The sequence below is a fragment of the Schistosoma haematobium genome, chromosome 3 (assembly GCF_000699445.3).
Source record: "Schistosoma haematobium chromosome 3, whole genome shotgun sequence".
Lineage (NCBI taxonomy): Eukaryota > Metazoa > Platyhelminthes > Trematoda > Strigeidida > Schistosomatidae > Schistosoma > Schistosoma haematobium.
This window is the reverse complement of record NC_067198.1, coordinates 4,539,137-4,564,295: the sequence shown is the minus strand read 5'-3', so window position 1 is coordinate 4,564,295 and position 25,159 is coordinate 4,539,137. Positions and strand designations below refer to the sequence as shown.

Below are 25,159 nucleotides of genomic sequence, written 5' to 3'. Positions count from 1 at the left end.
GACTAGTGAAGACTCCAATAATTTGCAAATTTATGATATCATAATTCATTACATTCCATAGAAAGATAGTTAAAATCTATGATGCAATCATGAAAAATTCCAAACCACAAGAAAATATCAGAAGGGGTTTGTGGAGATTTTAGAAATTTCACGGATTGAAATCATGAGCCAATTCAAGGTAGACCACTATGGAAAACGTGGAAGCAATGAACGGCCGTTTCGTCTTAGTGTGGGACTCCTCAGCAGTGCGCATCCAACCATAACCATTTAGTAATTCTAATTTAACTGACTTAATCATATTTGTACAAATGACGCGCCACTGATAATGATATTAGGCTGCTAAACAAAACATTAATGGAAAATGGCTATCCTCTGAAGTTCATAAATAGATGAAACGTTCATGGTACAATAAGACCTACTATAGCTTTGGCAGAGAAAAAGCCTGTCTACATCACCTTACCATTTATAGGTGATTCGAATAGTTTTTTATTGAAACAAAGGCATAAATCAGTCATTAACAGGATATATTGTGCAACGAAGGTCATTATCAAGGAAACAACAAGGTTCATGCTTCATCGAAAATAAAAAAACAAGGAGACGATTGCGTCACATCCCACTGTGTTTACCAATTTAAATATGTGTGTGGTCACTCATACATAGGGAGGAGTAATCGTGATCTCAAAATTAGGGTGTGTGAACATGTACCCATATTTAAGCGATGATAGATAGTGGCTAGCGGTGGAATCCAGGACGCGCGTTTCGTTCCAAATACGTTTGAAGCGAATGGTACTGAGTTCGAGTGCCAGAGTGAACATAAACTCCGAGATGGAGGTACATCCAGCTGACGAGTCCCAAATAGGACGAAATGCGCGTCCTGAATTCCACTGCTAGCCACTATCCATCATTGCTTAAATATGGGTGAAATAAGGCAATATCGAGGCATACGCACAGTATGCACATATGCCAGTAACAGACTGATCAATTGCAGTCTTAAACCTCAATGTGAAGATACAAGCCAAACAATACCAAGTGGATGTACCTACATGGCTGCAGAAACAAATAGAATCAAATGACCCAATAAGAGTAGAAGATAAACATCCATAATCGAAACAGATTATAAGATTGATCTTAACTCGGCTTTTGTGGTGTAGTACAAAAGTACAAAAGGGCGTGTACTAAAGTTTATTGAAGCTTTGGCCATACGAAAATTCAAACCACCTCTGTGTATTCAAAAACAGTTTGTTCTCACCTTAAACTTACCCTGGTAATATTAGCTTATTATCCAAAGTGACGAGATTTCAAATTGTTTTCAAATTATTTCTTTATTATCCTTGTTTCCCTCTTACCCTACATTTCTAGTCTAGTTGACCTCTTGTTTTTTTATATATAAATGTTCTTAACAAGTATACTATGCGTGATCCGATTGATCGATATGTATTGCACTAATATACCATCACATAGTTCTGATAATCTTCGTTTCTTTATTACACTATCGAAATTCTAAGGTATTTCATAATATCAAAACTTGTCTACCCAACAAACACTGAATAAACTAACATTAAAAGTAACAATAAAACATATCATGATAAATATTCATTGAAATCAATATCATGAATGGATCAATGTTAGATTATCATTAAAAACCTGTAAGCACTGTTTTAAGACTATTTCATCCTAGTATGGGACTCCTCAGTAATGCACATACACGATCCCGCACCAAACGTACTTGGACCGAGAACCTTCGATATCGAGAGCGAGCGCTTAACCTCTAGGCCATTTAGGTGGCATCCAATGGTGTTAATGTATACCTCCAACCAATCCACAATATTTAGCGACCTTCCACCATTGTCTTCAGTGAGTAAGTGCTTTACGACAGACACGAATGAACTTCACTAGCTATGGCTTTCATTCATGATGTCAATTTAAACTCAACAATCTCCACAAATCTATACCGATAAAATAAAGTATCCATTCGACAGGTAAATATATTGAGTCGGAAAAAGTCAATATTAAGTAATTTCAATAGTTGAGGCGGGGTCTTGGATGCGTACTGCTAAGGAGTCCCAAAATAGGACGAAACAGCCGTACAGTGCTTCCAGGTTATCTATTGTGGTCTAGCTTCAAGCGACTCATGATGTCAACTATTGAAATTACTACAATCTCCACAAAACCCCTTCTGATACCAATATTAAGTAATCAATAGTTATGTGACTTTACAAAATCAATAAATTAAATATTCAAACTAACAGAGATTGTAGTGAACAAGAACACAAGCGAAGACAACCAAACGTAACTGAACATGAAATTACATAATTTCTTACTAAATTCCAAGAAACATAAAGTAAGTTGCAAAATGTCAATCAATTGTCTCAGACTTTATTGTTCCCTTGTTTCCACATCAATCATTCATTGTTCTCGTTCTCTTTTTTTTTCAATTTTCTTAACCTTCTGCTACCAGACATTTCACTTTCCACTGATGATATATACTACTTATATCTGTTGATATCAGTAGTAAAAAGATCACAAGTTCAACAATGTTCTATTTTATGTACCTGAACTTTATCAGAAGGGGTTTTGTGGAGATTTTAGAAATATCAATAGTTGAAATCATGATTCAGTTGGAGCTCGACCACAATGGATGCGCACTGCTGAGGAGTCCAATACTAGGACGAAATGGCCATCCAGTGCTTCCAGGTTTTCCATGGTAATCTAGCTTCAACTGACTCATGATTTCAGTCTGTGAGATACATGAACTTTATCAATGCCAAACTTTTGTTGTATTCATGTGACTTACATTCGTTCTGATAATCATGTCAGTGATGTGTTACATTTTAATATTTCTTTTTCTCGATTAAAATACAATGGCAAAACGTGTCACACTTTCTATCTTGAGAATATTTCTTTAACCTTCATGTAGAGACTCATATTTATATTAGAAGGGGTTTTTTGTGGATATTGTAGTAACTTCAATAGTTGAGATTATGAGTCCATTGAAGATAAACCATCATGGAAAACCTGGAAGTATCGTTTTAAGGCTGTTTCGTCCCATTGTAAGGCTCTTCATATTTATCACTATCTCTATTGTAAATAAATCTAATAGATGTAATTCAGTCGTAATGATAATACCAATTATTATGTTATAAAATTATAAATGAATTGTTTAACACTCATAAGGCACGGGATTCGAACTCATCTGTAAGCTGGTTTTAAATATATATTTATTGGAGTAATGTCTGTTATTATTATTGACTATATGAAATCTCAATCAGATACATATTTGGGGAAACAGAATACTCAATAGTTTACTGTTTCATATTGATTAACATGATTCAATGGACATAAAGAATGATGTATTAAAATGAATGTAGTGAAATATTATACCTATTCATTATAAGACAATAAGATATATGAGAAAACCAATGATATTACATTATTGTATTATTGAAATGAGAATAGATGTATTGCCTTTTATTGATTATTCTTATCAGCCATATTGCCTATCCTATGTCCTATTACTATGTTGATTCTCCTGTTTGTATTGTTGTAAAACATGGAAAAAATATATATATTAATTTTTGAGGCATTTCACATTGTTATGTCTTCCTGTCTATCTATCTATCTATCTATCTATCTATCTATCTATCTATCTATCTATCTATCTATCTATCTATCTATCTATCTATCTATCTATCTATCTATCTATCTATCTATCTATCTATCTATCTATCTATCTATCTATCTATCTATCTATCTATCTATCTATCTATCTATCTATCTATCTATCTATCTATCTATCTATCTATCTATCTATCTATCTATCTATCTATCTATCTATCTATCTATCTATCTATCTATCTATCTATCTATCTATCTATCTATCTATCTATCTATCTATCTATCTATCTATCTATCTATCTATCTATCTATCTATCTATCTATCTATCTATCTATCTATCTATCTATCTATCTATCTATCTATCTATCTATCTATCTATCTATCTATCTATCTATCTATCTATCTATCTATCTATCTATCTATCTATCTATCTATCTATCTATCTATCTATCTATCTATCTATCTATCTATCTATCTATCTATCTATCTATCTATCTATCTATCTATCTATCTATCTATCTATCTATCTATCTATCTATCTATCTATCTATCTATCTATCTATCTATCTATCTATCTATCTATCTATCTATCTATCTATCTATCTATCTATCTATCTATCTATCTATCTATCTATCTATCTATCTATCTATCTATCTATCTATCTATCTATCTATCTATCTATCTATCTATCTATCTATCTATCTATCTATCTATCTATCTATCTATCTATCTATCTATCTATCTATCTATCTATCTATCTATCTATCTATCTATCTATCTATCTATCTATCTATCTATCTATTTTTCTTGTTGTTAAATACATTCATGTCTTTGAAGATTCGCGAATGAATTTTTCTTACAAGTTTCTCGTATTAACGAAGTTTTTTAACATATTTGCAATGGTTGATACTGATTAAATTACAAATGAATTTCAAAACTGATTTCCTACAAGATTGAAGTTTCGAATGCTTCCGCTTTTAGCTAATAGCGATTTGGGTTTTGAATGATGATTCTATAGAGATATATTTGTCTCAGAGTGGTTCCATGTCGATTTCAGTAAATGTATAAAGAACTCTAATGTATTAGTTTGAGTTTTCTATTAGTTTATAACTCATTGAATAGTAAGTCTTTTCTTAAAGACAATGATATAACATTCTTAAGTAGTCATTTATAGTTGATTTAAAACAAGAATGTCAAATGGTACAATTAGTTTGTTGACAGATAGATACCTTAAACGTAATTCTCCAGTTCTTTAAGCAATATTTAAAGATAATTTTAATAATCTTATCTGATTTTTGATTATTAACTTGACCGAAAGTTAGGCTATCTTTTAAAGTCAATAATATTATGACCTTACGTACACCTGTTACCCCTCATGAAGGAGCATAGGCTATTCACTAGCACTCTCTAATCAACTCCGTCTTAAACAATCCATTCCACTTGTTTTCAGTTGCTATTCATTCCTTTGATATCTGCTTCCAATTCCTAATCCAATGTGTCCCTTCGTCTACCTCACTTCCTTTTCCCTTCAGAGTTCAAAGTGAGTGCTTGTCTCGTGATGCAGTTTGATTATTTCAGAAATGTACATCCTATCCACCTGCAGCATTTTTCCATATTCTGTTCTTCAGTTGGAATCTTGTTTGTTCTCTCCCACTGTAGGCTGTTGTTACTGATGGTATCCAGTCAACGTGCATTGAGCATTTTGCGTAGACGATTGTTTACAAATACTTGTTGTTTTTTGATGATGGTTGTGATAGTTGTCGGAGTTTCGGCTCCGTACAGTGGAACTGTCTTGACATTCACACTGAAGATTGTGACTATGATATTGGTTGACAGTTGTTTTGAGTTCCATATGTTTTTCAACTGTACAAATGCTGCCATTACTTTGCCAATCCTCTCCTTCACATCTGCATCAGATCCTCCTTGTTCATTGATAATGCTGACCAGGTACTTGAAAGATCCCACCTCTTCGAGAGTTTCTCCATCAAGTGTGATTAGATCGGTGTTTTCCGTGTTGTATTTGAGGGTCTTGCTTTTTCCCTTGTGTATGTTGAGGCCTACTGATGAAGAGGTTGTTGCTACACTAATTGTCTTGACCATCATTTGTTGATGTGTATAGGATAGAAGAGCTAGTTCATCTGCAAAGTCCAACTCGTTTAGTGGTATCCATGCTATCCATTGTACTCCGTGCTCCTGCTGAGGCACGGAGGTCTACATAATCCCGCCAACCACAAGAATAAAGAGTAAGTGGGAGAGTAGGCAGTCTTGTCCGACTCCAGTTCTTAATTAGAATGGGTCTGTTGGCTGTCCTTTATACACGGTTTTGCATTGTAGTCCATCGTTTGATTTCCTTATGATGTACACCATAGTGTTGTAGAAGTTTTCATAATGTTCTCCTATCCATTTTAATCTTCTATCCAAAAATAAAAACTTATTACATATCATAAATATTTATTTTATCCAACATATACTTTACTTTAGAAATATGCTAATCCATTGAAAATTGAACGTTCTTTGAGCAACCTATCAAATATGGTCGATCAGAGGAATCCTGAAAATATATCCTATGAATGTCAAATGGAAAAAACTCTACAAGTAATTTTATCTCATATGATTGCGTAATGTTTTAACTTCATTTTTTGGTGATTTTAAATATTATTAATGGAATAATTTGTACAATAACTAAGAAATATTAGTATTTCACAGATTGAAATCATGAGTCGATTGAAGCTAGACCACCATGAAAAACCTGGAAGCACTGGAAGACCGTTTCGGCCTAGTATGCGACTCCTCAGCAGTGCACATCCACGATCCCGCACCCCGCGAGATTCGAACCCAGGACCGACCAGTCTCGTGCGCGAACTCTTAAGCACTAGACCACTGAGCCGGCATCCAATGGTGTTAATGTCTAATTTAAACCAATCCACGAAGTTGCGCCACCGTATACCATTGTCTTCAGTGAGCTGATCTCTCTCCCATACTAGGACGAAACGGCCGTCCAGTGCTTCTAGGTTTTCCATGGCGGTCTAACTTCAATTAACTCATGATTTCAATCTGTGAAATTTCTAAAATCTCCACAAACCCCTTCTGAAAATATTAGTATTGTATTGAACGAAAACAGACAAGTGGGAACAACCAAAATGTTTTTGAATACAGAATTACAGAACATCTTAGTAAAATTTGAGAACCATACAGTAAATACTTCGTTTGTAAAATGTCAATCAATTATCTCAGACTTCATTGTTCTTTTATTTCTACAGCAATCATTCACTGTTATCATTTTCTTTTCTTTGATCCTCTTAACATTCTACCACCAGGAATTTCAATGTCGACTGATGTTACATACTACATATATCTGTTGGCATTAGTAGCACACACCACAATTAGAGTAGAATAGTGGAGTGAAAATAATTTATGTATCAGAAGTATGAGAGATAACTGTCTACTTAGATGATATGAGAGAAAAACACATTGAAAAATGTGGAAATGATAATCATTAGAAAAAATTACTTACTTACTTACGCCTATTACCCCTCATTCAGGAGCATAGGCCGCCCACCAGTATTCTTCATCCAACTCTGTCCTGAGCAATTCTTTCCAGTTATTATTCATTCATTTGATGTCTTCTTCCAATCCCCGATACAGTGTGTTGTTTGGTCTTCCTCTTTTCCGTTTCCCTTCAGGATTCTAAGTTAGCACTTTCCTCATGATGCAATTGTAGGGTTTCAGTAATGTATTTCCTATCCACCTTCAACGTCTTTTCCTAATTTCCTCTTCAGTTTGAAGCTGGTTTTTTCTTTCTCACAGTAGAGTGTTGCTGATGATATCCGGTCAACAGACATTGAGTATCTTATGTAGACATGCTAGCCACTATCCATCTTTGCTTAAAAAGCTTGTGACTTAAGGCTATATCAAGGTGGTCCGTACAGGATATACATATGCCAACATGAGACTGATCAGTTTTAGTCCTAAATAACAATGGGAAGATACAAGTACAACAACATCAAGTGAATTTAAACTTCACACCACTGTACAAGCAGGTGGCTATCAGGACCCAGTAGTTAAGTGGATATCGTGATGGCGTTTGAAGCGAACGGTACTGGGTTCGAGTCTCGGAGTGAACATCAACTCTGAGATTCAGGCGCATTCAGCTGACGATTCCGGAGACGGACGGCACGCGCGTCCTGAATTCTACTGCTAGCCACTATCCACCTTTGCACGTACCAGTTTCGCTTAAAATCTTGAAAACATCGAAAGTATCCAGTGAACCTATAAATCTCCATACTACTAAGATGTTATAGAAATATAATTCTAAGAGGTTTATTATCGAATACATTCTGTAAACTGGATTGTTTTAAACTATCTAAATGTATTATGTTTTCAAATGATAAAGCTCGGAATTATATGTTGATGATGGAGTCATTGAATGTCTACATCAGTTATGAATGAAATTCCATGGTTCTTCACTGTGATCTTTAAAATTGTTTTATTTTATTATCAAAGACTTTGGATGACATTGATTCAAAACCGATCTATTGTTTATCTTCGCCTTAATTTCATAGTTTGGTTTTTGATTTGTCCTTTCTTTCCTTACTTCATTTCTTTCTTAGACAGTAAACCTAATCCTCAATGATATGATTTCTTTATATTCGTTATATGAAATTCTGCAAATTAAACTATGAATACGATTTTAATAGTTGAGTTTATGAATCAATTGAAGCTAGATCACCATGGAAAACTTGGATGTACAAGACAGCCGTTTCGTCTTGGGTTCGAATCTTTCGGGTTGGGATCATGGGTGTACACTGTTGAGGAGTCCAACAATAGAACGAAACGGCTATCCAATGCTTCCAAGTTTTTCATAATGATCTAACTCCAATGAATTCATGATCTTAACTAGCAAAATTACTATAAATTGTTTGGATTATAAAATTAAACTACTTGATGTTTTATCTTCTTGAATATTGTATTTAGAAATTGCATGATGTTGTACAGTTGAGACAAAAATTACTTCTTGAACGTGCTACATTAAAATCTCAACTTGACAAATTATTACAAAGATCTGTAAATGATGTAGATCTTATTGTTGGTGATGACGATGATTATGATGATGTTGATGTTGATGGTGGTGGTAGTAGTACCGGTGGTGGTGGTGTTGGACAAACACAATCAAGCAATTGTCAATTACAGGTAAGTCAGTTATCAACAAAAATTTCAATATATTTAATGAAGTAATAAGAAGGATTACTAAGTTAATTGGATGCTTCTCTTTAGAGTCACATTTTCTAAGCTGAATGATTTAATCTCGGTTCATGATCTCAATCAAAAACTTAATAATCTCCACAACCTCTATACTAGCAATTAACATGTGCTTACTAGTGACTAGCTTTGTGAGGGAATTCTCGGAGTTCTAGTGAGAGGCCGTGACCAGTGGAGCTAACCCATGTCGGGTAGAGACAGGTATATTCTACCTCAGTACAATGGAAGATGGTCGCGCAATTTCGTGGATTGATTGATGTTAGACATTAACATCATTGGTTGCCGGCTCAGTGGTCTAGTAGGTTAAGCGTTCGCGCGCAAGACTGAATGTCCTGGGTTTGAATCCTGTGAGCGAGATCGTGGATGCGCACTGCTGAGGAGTCCCATAATAGGACGAAACGGCCGTTTAGTGCTTGCAGGTTTCCAACTGTGGTCTAACATCAATCAGTTCATGATCTCAATCAAAAACTTAATAATCTCTACAACCCCTATACTAGTAATTATTATTGCAACTTTGATTGTAATCCTCACCATAATCGTAGGTATCAGGTCCAGGGGAAATTGAATGCATTTTACTGCATTAAATAAATTCTAAGTCATTCCGTTTCGATAATTTCATGAATGATCAAAATCCTGTCAATTAACATATTAACATTCAATAATGTTAAGTCATCATATGATCAGAGGTCAACTGAACTGAATAGCTAATGAGAATGTAAGGACATATAAATATTAAAAAAAAACCTGGATACAATAAACAATAAGTAAGGTTAACAGGAAGGACTAATTTAGTTCTTTTATCTCTCAGAAACTTTACTTTTATTCATAGTAGAGTTAACGAAGTTGTCCAGAAAGATAGTGAACGTTCATCAAATTTAATCATCAGTGAGACTATCATTTATGGACGACATATGAGCGACATTAAAGTGACCATGAGAGTGTTCACTTAATAACTAAGACCAAATAAGGGGTATAAACCTGTGTGAGGAATTCAAATTATGATTTACAGTTGATAGTTAAGGTTACGAATTAGCTTTAGGGTTTTCATCACGAACTGACCTCAGTTAAAGTGCAAAAACTCTATTTAGCCAAATGGATGAGTAAATTTAGCGCCAAAATCCGAGACCTGTTTTCTGATAGCTGATTGGTTCGTCCATAAATTATGGTCTCGCCCTTAGATAGTCTTTTAATATTTAGTTTATCCTTTGTATCAGAGTAAATACTGCAAGCATTTCAACAATAAGTTAGTTAAAGCTAGATCATTATTGAAAACCTGGAAGAACTGGACAGCCGTTTCATTCTAGTATGAAACTCCTCAGTAGTGCGCATCCACAAGGTTAAACAATAACACTATTGGATGATATCCAGCTGATTAGTCTAGAGGTTAAACATTTGCGTACGAGACCAATAGTTTCTGGGTCCGAATCCTGTGGTGAAGATCGTGAATGTGCACTGCCGAGGAGTCCCATAATAAGACGAAACGGCTGTCTAGTACTTTCAAGTTTTCTACGGTGGTCTAGCTTTAATCGACTCATGAATACAACTAATAAAAATAAAAAATGGAAAATTATTTCGCATAGATAATATTCTTACTTACTTACTTACTTACTTACTTACTTACTTACTTACTTACTTACTTACTTACTTACTTACTTACTTACTTACTTACTTACTTACTTACTTACTTACTTACTTACTTACTTACTTACTTACTTACTTACTTACTTACTTACTCACTCACTCACTCACTCACTCACTCACTCACTCACTCACTCACTCACTCACTCACTCACTCACTCACTCACTCACTCACTCACTCACTCACTCACTCACTCACTCACTCACTCACTCACTCACTCACTCACTCACTCACTCACTCACTCACTCACTCACTCACTCACTCACTCACTCACTCACTCACTCACTCACTCACCACTCACTCACTCACTCACTCACTCACTCACTCACTCACTCACTCACTCACTCACTACTCACTCACTCACTCTCACTCACTCACTCACTCTCACTCACTCACTCACTCACTCACTCACTCACTCACTCACTCACTCACTCACTCACTCACTCACTCACTCACTCACTCACTCACTCACTCACTCACTCACCACTCACTCACTCACTCACTCACTCACTCACTCACTCACTCCACTCACTCACTCACTCACTCACTCACTCACTCACTCACTCACTCACTCACTCACTCACTCACTCACTCACTCACTCACTCACTCACTCACTCACTCACTTCACTCACTCACTCACTCACTCACTCACTTCACTCACTACCACTCACTCACTCACCACTCACTCACTTACTCACTCACTCACTCACTCACTCACTCACTCACTCACTCACTCACTCACTCACTCACTCACTCACTCACTCACCACTCACTCACTCACTCACTCACTCACTCACTCACTCACTCACCTCACTTCACTCACTCACTCACTCACTCACTCACTCACTCACTCACTCACTCACTCACTCACTCACTCACTCACTCACTCACTCACTCACTCACTCACTCACTCACTCACTCACTCACTCACTCACCACTCACTCACTCACTCACTACTCACTCACTCACTCACTCACTACTCACTCACTCACCACTCACTCACTCACTCACTCACTCACTTACTTACTTACTACTTACTTACTTACTTACTTACTTACTTACTTACTTACTTACTTACTTACTTACTTACTTACTTACTTACTTACTTACTTACTTACTTACTTACTTACTTACGCCTATTACTCCCAATGGAGAATAGGCCAACGACCAGCATTCTCTAACCTACTCTGTCCTGGGTATTCCTCTCCAGTTCTATCCAATTTTTAATCATTCTTCTAATGCCTGTCTCCATTTCTCGACGTAATGTGTTCATTGGTCTTCCTCTTCTCCTTTGGCCTTCAGGGTCTCAAGTGTCTTGCCTTATGACTCCGTTGGGTGCATTCTTCAATGTGTGTCCTACCCACTTCCAACGCTTCTTCCTGATTTCTTCCCTCATTGGGATCTGTCTTGTTCTCTCCCATAGTAGGTTGTTGCTGTTAGTGTCTGGTCAACGGATCCGAAGTATTTTGCACAGACAACTGTTAGTAAATACTTGTATTTTCTGGATGATGGCTTTTGTAGTTCTCCAAGTTTCCGCCCCATACGGTAGAACTGTGTTGACATTTGCATTGAAACTTCTGACCTTGGTGTTGGTTGACAGACAGTTGTTTTGATTTCTAGCTGCCGGTTCCAAGCCCGAATAAAGAAGGAGGGTTGAGCATGGGTTTAGCGACCCCATCCCGTAGAAAACCAACTCGCTAAAAAAGCACTAACCAGATAATATTCATTTAGAGATAAGAGGATTAGAAAATGTCTTCATTGTTACACAATATCCGTATTACATAATCTTAATAATTTCCATATTTAAATTAAAATAGTTCAGTATAATATGAATAGATTATTTTTGATTAATTTCACTTTTAATTTTAGGAGACTGAAGATTCTAAGTCTAAAGAAACTGTAAAACAAATTCGTGTAAGTTTAACATGTTACTTCTTTTATGTAAGAAAGGTCTTAATGTTGTATTTTATGAGTGAGATGATGTAGACTGAGATAACAAGGAAAAGTAAATTTAACATTTCAATAGTTGAGATCATAAGTTGATTGAAGGTAGATCACCACAGAAAACCCGGAAGCACTTGACGGCCGTCTCGTCCTATTGTGGGACTCTTCATTAGTGCGTATCCACGATACCACCTCGCGGGATTCGAACCCAGGACCTATCGGTCTCGCACGCGAATGCTTAACCTCTAGACCACTGAGCCGATCGGCATCCAACGGTGTTATTGTCTAACTTCAACACATCCATCATTGTTTTCAGTGATTTGCTACCTTACAACAGACCTGGTTGAACTTCAGTGCTTCCAGGTTTTCCATAGTGGTCTAGCTTCAATTAACTCTTGATCTCAACCATTAAAATCGTTATATATTCGTTCCTTTTACCATAAGCTTTCTATTAGCTCATTAATTACTGTTGTATGATTTACTATTCTGAATCTGTTGACGGTTTTACTATTCAGTCTTCTTTACTTACAGTTACTTTTTGGCTTGATTATGTATAATTGTTATTTTTTATTTCATGATGTCATATAATCTGGTCTTTTATGCATAAAAATGAATGTCTGAAATAACATAACGATCTTGAACTGGTGATCACTGGTCTTATGTTCTCGCTCTTTGTTCAAGGCTACTTAGTATTTGGAAAACTGTCAAGCATAGATAATCAGTCTTCTCATCCTTGTTACTTACTAGGTGCTTAAGGTCGTCTATTCATATTAGATAGTGTTAGAACTAAGGTAGTTCATAATGTGTTTCAATGATATAATTATTTCCCTCACCTCTCCAAACTAATACAAATTGGAAAACTATTGGAAACTAGTGAGCAATAGACAGATATGATCATATTTATAATCTTAAAGTTTCATTGTGAAATTCTATGTGGTGTGACCCAGTTCCTAATATTTTTAACTGTTAGAGATATGGTAGCCGGTGACCAACGATTGATCCATACACCATTTGTTCCTTCAAGGTCCTGGAGCCCACGTGCACCAACGGTTTGGAATCATGGTTTTCCAACTCCCTTATGTTGATCCTCTGTGTTCACCAATCCGGTTAAAGTGCCGGACATTCGCTTTTCATCCTCTCAATTTCGTAAACTACATCCTTGCCACAAGAAGGCAGTGAGTAGGACTTCTATGGTAGTGGGTATATACATGTAGAGAGAGAGAGCATGAGTGAGAGCGTTTGTAGAGGGAGAGTTGACTCTCCCCATTCTCGACCATACCAGAGTATATGGGAGAATGACCTCTTTCACTCTCTGTCATTTTTGTCGGCTTACATGAAAAATCTAATCTTTCCTATAACGAAAATATCATTTCATCATGCAACAAACGTATCAAATGTAACGTAGTCAGTAATGATGAAAGAAAAATTACAACATTACAAAAGTAACACCTTCAATTAATTTTATCATAGAAACTATTTCAAAATATCTACAATCAAGTAACTAGATAAACGAAAAACCTCAGCGGTTTGCTTGAATATTCGGGATACCTGTTCGTTTAAAGGTTGTCCATAAATTATAATCCCACCGAGGGTACTAATAATAATTTCCACCCTGAAAACATATTCCATTGATGATGATACTTATTTTATTCCTGAATAAACATTTTTACGTTCGACTTATGTTATATGCTTCAAATTAGAACAAAGTCAGTTAGTCAGTCAGTCAGTCAGTCAGTCACAACTTAGAACATCGTACGTTCGTACATTAGTTCGAGTTGCCATACCCGACCGTAGCTGCTACCTTGACGTGGTGGCCAAGCTTGCCTATCGTGATGAACCAATCGAGTTCTACTGACTAGAACAACCGTTCCTCAAGGTCTTACCATGCCAGGCAGGTCGACTGGAGAACGGCAGGACTAAAAGCAGCAATCCAACGTCTGAGGGCGAAGTCGTACTGTTGACTGTAAATGGATGTGACAGCAGTAAGATGTTTCTCTCCGACAACCAGCATCTGCAGTGATGCTACCTTCTCATAAGGAAGGGGTTAGAAAAGGTCGACCCTAAAAATGTCACACTAATCTCCGTCTCCGGTGGTAAGGCCTCTCAAAGAACAGAGCTAACACGTTGAATTAGAACAGAGCAAGAGTTTAGTGTTTTTTTCCAGGTTGATGATATTTTCACAAACACAACAATATTCATAATGTACCAATTTCCATCAATCATCATAATTACATAATTCTTTGTAATTCTATGATTGTAGAGTATACTAAAATAAAATCATATTTCTACTCTCTTTACTTGCATATAAGGATATAGTACAGGAAGAAAGAACTAGTTCGTAGAAAGAAAGATATGAAGCAATTTTTATCTTATAGTTTGGGGGAAGACAGACAGTGTATACACCTACGCCATTGTGATCGAGCCATGTCACCCAGAGTCTCCAACTATTGGTTACAATAGTCACGCGGACCCCAACTAAGTAGTCTGCATCTATCTAGTTCTCATGACCATACTGCATAGAATGAATAGACAAATATAATATTGAATAAAGCTAATAATAATAATTTTCAAGCTAAAAGGGATAACGCGATGTTGTTTGAAGCGAACAATACGGGGTTCGAGTCATGAACTGAACAACAACTCTGAGATACAGGTACATCCAGTTGACGAGTTCCAAATAGAACGAAACGCTCGTCCTGGATTACACTTCTAGCCACTATCCATATTTGCTTAGAATGCTTGTGAATTAAGGCTATATCGAGGCAATCCCCACAGGATGTACATATGCCAATAAGCGACTGATCAACTGTAACCCTAAAAATCAATGGGAAGATTAAACTAGACAATATCAAATGAATTCATTAATTTTGTTTTGTCTTCTTCATAGTTTAATGAATTAGTTAAAAGAATATGACATCGAATTATGATTTTGATTGTTTGAATAACTGAATTATAATCATCATTATTTATACTTACTTACTTAATTACGCCTGTTACTCCTCGTGGAGGAGTATAGGCCGCTCACTGGCATTCTCCATCCAACTCCGTACTGAGCAATCCTTTCTAACTCTTTCCAGTTGTTGTTCATCCTTTTCATATCTCCTTCTTTTTCCCGACGTAATGTGTTCCTTAGCCTTCCTCTTTTCTACTTCCCTTCTGTTGGGGTGATCCATTAAACTTCTCGCAAAAGCCAAGAAAGACTCAGAAAACACTAAGAAGCATTTTATGCAATCAGCGTCCACTAGACGTTTAGCCAGAAACATCAAGAAAGTGAAAAGTCACATGTAAAGTTTCTGATTGGCTGATTACTATATTGCTACTATGTTTAGTAGCACTCCGGAATCTTCGGGAAACCCAAGGACATCTAAAATACTATAAATACCCTAATATTTTCTGTACTAAAACTAACCTTTAGAGTAAAGTGCTTCTCTAATATTTTGCGCTTTTTCTCTCGTGTTCAAGTCGTTGTGTAGTTCTAGCTTGGGGGTTACGAGAATAGCTTAGGAATCGAATATAGCGTTCAATTAGCAGGACATATCACCTTCAAGATTTCAAGTTACGGCTTGTTTTACGATACAGTTTGGTGATTTCTGTAATATATGTCCTATCCATTTCTATCGTCTTTTCTTAATTTCCTTTTCAGCTGAAAGCTGATTTGTTCTCTTTCACAGTAAGCTGTTACTGGTGATATCCCGTAAATGTAATTACTGATTATGATCCATTTAGTTGACATGGCAACGTAGAATTTATCCTTAATCAATTTTATTTTTCTCAACTTTCTTTCTTTCTTTTGTTGTTGTTGTTTTTTTTTAGTCAAAAATTAAAGAATTAGAAAAACGTTGTGCATTACAATTATTAAGACATGAAGAAATTTTATTAGAAATTGAAGATGTACGTAAACGTAGTTGTATCCAATCCAATAATTCATCAATGATGATGGCAACAACAACAACATTGAATTCTATAAAAAATCAATTACATAATGATATTGATTCAATTAATCAATCAACATCATCAATATCTTCTTCTTTAATCAATAACAATAACAATAATAATAAAGTTTATGGTCGGTTATTACAATTAGGCCAACCGAATAAATTGAAACAAGATTATATACAATCTTATGAAATGGATTCATCATTATTATTAGATCCATCATCTTCGACATTAGATATAATAGGATTCAATAAACAAATGACGAATAATAAACAAGTTAAAGGTAGATTATTTCGTAGTAATACTGATCTACAAATACCAGGTAAGTTTTTTTTGAATAAATGTTTATAATACTATTGTATTTATAAGTGGTATGTTATTACATATTTGAATGTCACTCAGTCAGTAACAACGTAAAACTTCGTACGGACATACATCAGTTCGAGTTGCCATGCAACATTAGCACAGAGATGTAGTTGTCGATTCAAATCCCGTAGTAATAGTAGAGGTAGTAAGAGTATAAGCAGTAATCGGAAACATTAGGGTTTGAAGATGTTATTCAAGGAGTATAATCCAGTGAAATAAATTTGGAAAGAGAAAAAAAAGAAGGGGCACGAAGAATTCAGAATATTAGAATTTGGGAGAACACAAAGAGTGGATGCACCTGCACCATTGCAAACGATTTTGAGCCATGTCATTCAAGGTCACTAACCACCGGTTTCTATCATCTCGCGGTCCCAAACCAGGTAGTTGTTGGGGACGATAGATCCCCAAACTCATATTTTTAAATTTTATCTTATCGATCAACTTATCGATTAAATGTTTTAATGGCAGTCAGCTGATGAACCTATCGATTAGAAGTGCAAATAGGTCAATTGATGAACTATCGACTAAGTGTTAAATAGCGGTCAATTAATGAACTCATTGATTAATTTTTAAAAATTTTCCATGACAATATCGATTGTAAATATTTGTATAAATACGCTTGATTGTGTGCTTGACCTGACTTGTTACCTGCTGTTTGTCTGTAGAATACACTTTCTACACCTTACCCAGACTTCTTGATCGGGTTAGCAGAGCCGGGGACAGCGAACCAGAATAGCTATCGAGTCGCTGAATCATTGACTTTTCGTTCCGTTCGAGTAAAACGCATCAGTAATAGCATTCAAGCAATAAACGAACCATAACAGTAGTCTACACCTACCAACATGACTCAGTCCATTTGTTAATGACTTCATGGATTTGTGTCATATTTTGGTCTGGCCACCACTACCTTTCTTCCAACCTATTCCTACACCATAAAACATCGCATGTCGAGGCAGTCGGTGGTTAGGCATACGTAACGCGTGTCAAAGCCATCTCATCTGATGAAGTTTCACTACTTCATCAATTGATTTGCCATCCTTACCTAGTGCCCGTTTCCTAACAACTGCGTTACTTACTCGATGGTTCCAGGATATACGAGCAATGTTTCGAAGACACCTATGGTCAAATACTAGTAACCTACGAATATCCTCTACTCCAACCGGTCATGTTTTACTGCCATAAAGTAGGACGAAACGAACTGCTGCGCAGTAAACACGTCCTTTGGTTGACAGACGGATATCTCGCCTGTCATAAATGATGCAAGTTGGCAAAAGCTAGTCGAGCCTTCTGTATCCGTGCTGAGATTTCGTCACACACCAGACCACAAGGGCTGATGAGACTTCCAAGATAAGTGAAGCGGTCGACACGCTCAATTACTTCACTCCCTATCATTAGTTCGGGTGTCAATGCAACCCAATCCTGAAGCAACATGTTGCATTTCGAGGGGGAGAATCGCATCCCGAACATGCTTGCATTGTTGCTTAGAGTGGTCAGAAGACTCTGCATTTTGTCAGCGTCTTCACCAAATAAAACTATGTCATCAGCATATTCTAAGTCAACAAGTGAACCTCCTGGTAGAAGTTCGACCCCTGTAAATTTAGATGAGGAGAGTGTTATCTCTAAAAGCACGTCAACGCAAAGTTAAAGAAGAATAGAGAGAGTTGACACCCCTGACGAACACCACTTGAGATAATCAATTCTGATGACAGTTCGCCATAAGCCCTCACTCGACCAGTTGTATTCGAGTAGAGAGCCTTTACAAGGTTAATGTACTTCTTTGGTACTCCTTTCAGTGACAAACACTGCCATAGAACCTCCCGATGTGACCAAATTGTTCTCGTGTGCTGTTACGGGTATGAGGTCTGATATCACTTATCAGTTGCCCACACCGTGGGTTAGGGTTCAGTCAATAAGGTAAATAGGATTTTAGTGCTTTAGCTGATTTGATATGCTTCAATGCTATTACGAGTTCACGTTACTCGGTGAACGGAAAGAAGGTCAAAGATACAGTGACACGATAGGCTATTCTAATCCGTTGTCCCCGGCCCTGCTAACTAGATCAAGAAGTCTTGATGAGGCATAGAGAATGTTTTATACAAGTACCTCGAAAATACGAGGTCCCTAAATACACAAATCAAGCTTATTTATACAATGATACGAATGCCTATGGAAGAGCCACAAAAGAGCGTACTAAGAAAATCCGTCAACCAATGACAGTCAAGGATTTCCGAGTGAGAAATGTAAACTGTTGGTCAACTAAGCGTCTCTCGGCACAAAAACATGAAATTCAAATTTTCAGAATAAAACTACAAAATTCGAACATTTTCCAAATAAGTTCTGGGGATCTAACGTCCTCAACATAATTTCAGTTCATGATGAAAACCCTAAATCTAATTCCTTACCATAACCATCAATTGTAAATCCTAATTTGAATTCCTCACACTGGTTTATAAACCTTATTTAATCCTAGTAAGTAGATGGACATTCACAAAATCAGTTTAGTGTCATTCAAAGATCATCCATAAAATATAGATGTTAAAAGTTATTTTTGTATTGATATTTAGGACTGTAATTTATCATTCTGATATTGTACAAGTCAATGGCCATCTGTACTCAGTAGCTGAATGGATATTACGATGGTGTTTGAAGCTAACGGTACGGGGTTCGAGTCCAAGAGTGAACATCATTTCAGGGATGTATGTACATCTGTCTAACTAGTCCCATATAGAACGAAATACGCTTCCTAGATTCCACTGTTAACCATTATCTATCTCTGTTTATAGGTCTTAAAAGATTTTGAATGATTACTGTAAATAGGACAGTTAGTTAATGATGAAATTAGTTAAGAGATATGAATAAGATAAATAAAGTTATCATCTGAATTATTCAATGAATTGTGTCTATAAAGATATTAGAAGATTCTTGAACTGATGTCTAGTGGAGTCAAGGTTATGAAAAGCTGGAATGAAATAACTTTACAGTTTCCAATAGTTTGTAATGGTCCCTCAATTGAGGAACAAAGAATTGAGTGATGAAAATGAAACAAAATAAAAATGTCATAGCTAATCACTATCGCTAAAAATTATGTTTTTCTTAAACATTCATTGAAACAGGAAGACCTAAGATCTTAGAACAGTTCACTATGAAGAGGTACTATACCATTCTTTCTTCTCATCTTTAAATTATTAATGCTCTATCATAACAAAAGCGGATAACCACTTCATCTTCACCTTCATGAACATCAATTAACAGTCAAACACCATGACATCTACTCACTCATGTCAATACACGTGGACAACTACGAACACACATTCGACTAGAAAATATGGAAATCTTCGATAGAGGAAATTCCAAAAACATCAGAGAATTTTTAGAAGCTTGGCACCCACATCAATCACCAATCAACAAGCACATTGAAATCTATCCAATTCATCAATTTATCAATAAGGAAAATTATGCACACACATAGGAACAAAAATCAAACCAATAGGTGACACAACCAAAACAAAGAAGTAAACAATGACAGAATTTAAGGTCAACAAGAACCAATCAATATCGAGGTGTACAGGATAAGCTGTGAACCACATATGGAGAAATTTGAGCATTTCAGTTCTATGTGAAGTTTGTGTTAATGATGTCATTCAGAAGATCGATGAGAGCTTCACGACCAAACTATCGAACTCAGAGAACAGAACTTCATCAAAATCATCCACCTGAGTTACAAGTCTTCTCCAGCATCTCAATAACAAAAGCTTACTCTTAGAGTTTACCTTAGATATGTTGTCTCCTTAAGTTCACTGCAGTTGGATAAAATTATTGACTTGCAATAATCAATTAACGCAAATACTACAATGTTTAGATATAGCACTGATGTCTCAGACTTATCTTTTCTTCTTATAAAGAGTTTTAATCTACATAATACTGCCCTAGTGACTTACTGTTACCATTGAACACCTCTTCCATTGTTCGTTTTACTCAAGTTTCATGTTTATTTCTTCTTATATGATTACATAATGATCTCTCTTTCTCTCACTCACACACACAGACATACTTATACAATCCTAAAATTAGACTATAAGTATATCATAACAAGATCACTACATATGTGTTTCAAAGAAACATTTTACATTCATAAAACAGGAAGATCAACGTTTCCCGGACTGCGAAGCTGACTGATATAGATTTGAATACAGTAGAGTGTCAATTACCTGAATATTCCAAGTATATCTTGCTGATAAGTCTCATCTTACATTAGAAATGTTTTACTCAAACCATTTAAGTGATCAAAAATATTATTTACGAAACACTAGATTTATATCAATATATATAACATCTTTCTTGAGTTGGCTTCTCAGAACTACAACGGAGCCTCCAGAGGCCCTAAAAGATCCGAAGAGTTTCCATCTAATCACAACATGACGGAGCTTTCTAGAATATCAACGTGGCATACTACTACTGTAAATTGTTATAACTTATGGATTTTTACCCCTATCAATGTATAACGTAATGAGTCTCCCAATTAGAGAACAGTGATTTATCAATTGGACCAATCACGCATAAAACAAGTACGAGCAGTCTAGAGCCTTCATCAGTCCTGCTTCTCTCCTAGCCCTGCCCGTTAAGTCCAGAACACCAATCTCAGCCTCTGCAATATCAACCATGTATTTCAAACATACTGGGTTTATATACCAATCAGACAGACCACACCGTACCATAAAATAGCAAACAACATTTGTACAAGAATTAGTCAAATGTGGCTGTGAATGTGGGAGGTAGTAATTGATAGACAGGGCATAACTCAAGAATGGCAGATGGTACAATAATAATAGTTCATAGGTCAAAATAAAGCTCATAATAAGAAGGACATGAATTTGAATAGTTTAGTTATTTGACAATTATACGATAAAAATATGCGTATAGTAATGGTCCATAAATGTATCCTAAAAGTTACCATTCATTATTCTCATCGAGGTACAACAATCTTCAAAGCCTTCTCTTTGCGATTACTGCTTATACTTTTACTACCTCTACCATTATGGGATTTCAACCGTCATCTATTTACTAATGTGGTATGACAACTCGAACTGATGTACATAAGTACGTACGTACGTATGATGTTCTACGTTGTTGCTAACTGACTGATATATACATATTGTATGACATAGATTAGAATTTGAGAAATAAGAATTCAAGTGTATATATTTCCATTTTATAAAATGACGGTTAATCAATACCAAAGTAGGTAGGTAGAAAAAGTTACCTAAAATAAAATAATTTCTAACGTAATTTATTTTTATTCTCCAATAATAATAATAAACAAATGATATAGTTTGACTAATATAACATCTAAAATACTAGCCCTAATAATTATCCATCGCCTTACTAAGACTCGTGAACTACAAACAGGAGAAAATTAGGCTGGCTTCAGATCTGGCCGTGGTTGCATCAACCACATATCCACCAGTCGTCAGATTTTAGAACACAGACATACTTATCGGCGTCCGACAATGACAGCTTTTCTTGACTTAAAAGCAGCATTTGACTCTGTTGATCGAGAGGTTCTGTGGCAGTGTCTGTCATTGAAAGGTGTACCTCAGAAGTACATAAACCTTGTGAAGGCTCTTTACTCGAACTCTACTAGTTGAGTCAGATCTTATGGTGAACTGTCATCTGATTTTGCAACCTAAAGTGGTGTTCATCAAGGCTGTCCACTAACTCCATTTCTGTTTAATTTCATCATAGACCTACTGCTAGAAATAACGTTCTCGTTGACTGAATTCTCGGGTATTGATCTCTTACCATGAGGTCCACTTATCGACTTGGAATACGCAGATAATATTGTCCTATTTGGTGAAGACGATGATAAAATGCAGAGTCTTTTGGTAGCCCTGAACAACAACGCCACGATGTTTGGGATGCGTTTCTCCCCCTCTAAATGCAAGTTTTTGCTCCAGGACTGGTCTGTATCAACACCTGAACTGAGGATAGGGAGTGAAGTAGTCGAACGCATCGACAAGTTCACTTATCTTAGAAGTCTGATCAGCCCTAATGGGTTGGTGTCTGACGAAATCTCTGCACGGATTGAGAAAGCTCATTTGGCTTTTACCAACTTACGTCACCTGTGGCGAAGACAAGATGTCCGTCTATCAATTAAGGGACGAGTATACTGCGCAACAGTTCATTCTGCTTTACTTTACGGCTGAGAAACTTAGCCATTAATGGTTGAAGATACTCGTAGGTTGCTAGTATCTGATGACAGATTTCTTAGAAATATAGCTCGCGTTTTCTGGGATCACTGGGTAAGTAATAGTGAGGTTGGATGCAAGGTATTAGGGAATGATGGTAAATCAGTTGACGATGTAAATCTTCATCAACTGAGACGGTTAGGCCACGTATTACGTATGCTCAACCACCGATTACCACGACACGCAATGCTGATTAGTGGTGGAGACGTATGGAAGAAAGTTATGGGCCAGACCAAATCGTGGCATCAGTCCTTGAAGTCACTGACTTCTGGTGTGAACATTGTTGGTAGATGAAGACTACTTGGTTGGAGTCCGCATGACTATCGTAACCAATGGTTGGAGACCCTTGATGACATGGCTTAAAATCGATCACAGTAGTGTAGATGTATATACTCTATATCTTCCCTTAAACTATGAGATTAAAATCGCTTCATATCTTTCTTTCTACCAACTAATTATTTCTTCCTGTACTATGTCCTTATACACAATCTTTCTTTTATATATTACCACCTCTGAATTAACTACTTCTATGAATCCGGTGTTCATCTTGCTGTGCTTATGAGGTGTGGCAACTTGGACCGATGCATGTAAGTGCCTGTTCCTACATTGTAGCTAACTGACTGACTGAAATTTATACAAGATAAGGTAACATTCTATCACATCATTGTTTTGTTTATTTGAATCTTCTCATTTGATATTTAGGATTATACGAACATCTTTTGTGAAATGTCTTGATATTGTTGTTAAGTCAGTCATAAATATTATAAACAATGTTGGATAGTAGTTAGCTGTGGAATCTAGGAAACGCGTTTCGTTCGATTTTTAGACATTCAGTATCATGATATTTGCAACAGATTAACGTTGAGTCTTATTCGCAGTGGATCAACAGTGATCTAGTAGTTGAATGAAGCTAAAGAGCACTTTTAACTAAACATCAATAAAAACAACATACAAAAATATCAGTGTAGATTTGTGGAGATTATAAAGTTTTTGATTAAGATCGTGAATCGATTGATGTTAGACCATTATTGGAAACCTCAGTCAAATACTTAATAATCTCTACAACACTATACTGATAATAGCCATATGCTCACTAGTGACCAGAATCGTGAGGGAATTTTTGGAGTTCTGGTGAGAAGCCGTGATCAGTGGATCTAATCCGTATCGGGTAGAGACAGGTATCTACCTCAGTACATTGGGAGACGGTCGCACGATTTCATGGACTGGTTGGAGTTAGACATTAATATCGTTGGATGCTGGCTCAATGGTCTAGAGGTTGTGTTCGCGCGCAAAACTGAAGGTCCTTGGCTCGAATCCTGTGAGCGGGATCGTAGATGCGCACTGCTGAGGACGAAACGGCCATCCAGTGCTCCCAGGTTTTCAATGATGGTCTAATATCAATCGATTCATGACCTCAATCAAATACTAGGTGGTTAAAAAAGTGTATACAATATCTAAAACGTATGAAGTGATCAACGATCATTTTGTGAAGGAATTTAGAAAAGTTGACTATAATTTTCTTACTGTAAGATAGTTCATGATTGATCAAGGATTTACTGATCACATTTCTGAGTTCCGAGAGCGTGTTTGAGTCATGATAAGGTTATTAATGCTGATGTGTAAAATACATACAAGTGATGATAAGATTTGAATGAGAACAAATGTACTTCCTGCACTCTACGGTCATCTGAAATCCATTCATAATAAAGAGCGGTTAATCCAACTTGTTTTGTGAATATTTCAGTATCATCTTAAAATAAACTTCAATCTTTTGAACAGCTTCATTTAATGGTATATAAACAATCATCAAAGATCATATCAAATATTTCACATACATTTCGTATCATAAAGGTATTCACTTCAACACAGATTGAAGCAAAAATTGATTAATAATGAAAACTATGGATCATACCATTTCAATGTTATAGTGTAGATATGGTATCTTACTCCTAGAAACGATCACATATATACACAACCGGCAGAGTACTTTATCAAACTAAAATGATTATTATAAGAAGAGGTTTGCGGAGATTTTAGAAATTTCACAGATTGAACTCATGAATCATTTGGAGCTAGAACACCATGTAAAACCTGGGAGCACTGGACGGCCGTTTCTTCCTAGTATGGGACTCCTCAGCAGTGCTCATCCACG

At 36.2% G+C, this 25,159-nt stretch overlaps 2 protein-coding genes across 3 annotated transcripts in view; both read left to right on the top strand.

The window, feature by feature from the left end:
- The window catches only part of BZRAP1 (RIMS binding protein), a 130,404-nt gene that overhangs the window by 23,606 nt on the left and 81,639 nt on the right, over positions 1-25,159 (top strand). Inside the window, exons 2-5 of one of the 2 annotated variants that reach the window (XM_051212828.1) lie at positions 6,099-6,212; positions 8,592-8,807; positions 12,386-12,430; positions 16,274-16,718. In XM_051212828.1, coding sequence (XP_051068746.1) covers positions 6,150-6,212; positions 8,592-8,807; positions 12,386-12,430; positions 16,274-16,718 — 769 coding nt within the window. In that variant the 5' untranslated portion in view covers positions 6,099-6,149. Of the gene's footprint in view, positions 1-6,098; positions 6,213-8,591; positions 9,621-12,385; positions 12,431-16,273; positions 16,719-25,159 lie in introns of those variants that run through there. The other variant, XM_051212827.1, reaches the window with a different exon arrangement.
- On the top strand, positions 18,323-25,118 carry MS3_00004855 (uncharacterized protein). The gene has a single exon (XM_051212829.1). It carries the CDS (start codon positions 22,981-22,983, stop codon positions 23,299-23,301), a length of 321 nt encoding a protein of 106 aa, XP_051068748.1. The 5' UTR covers positions 18,323-22,980; the 3' UTR covers positions 23,302-25,118.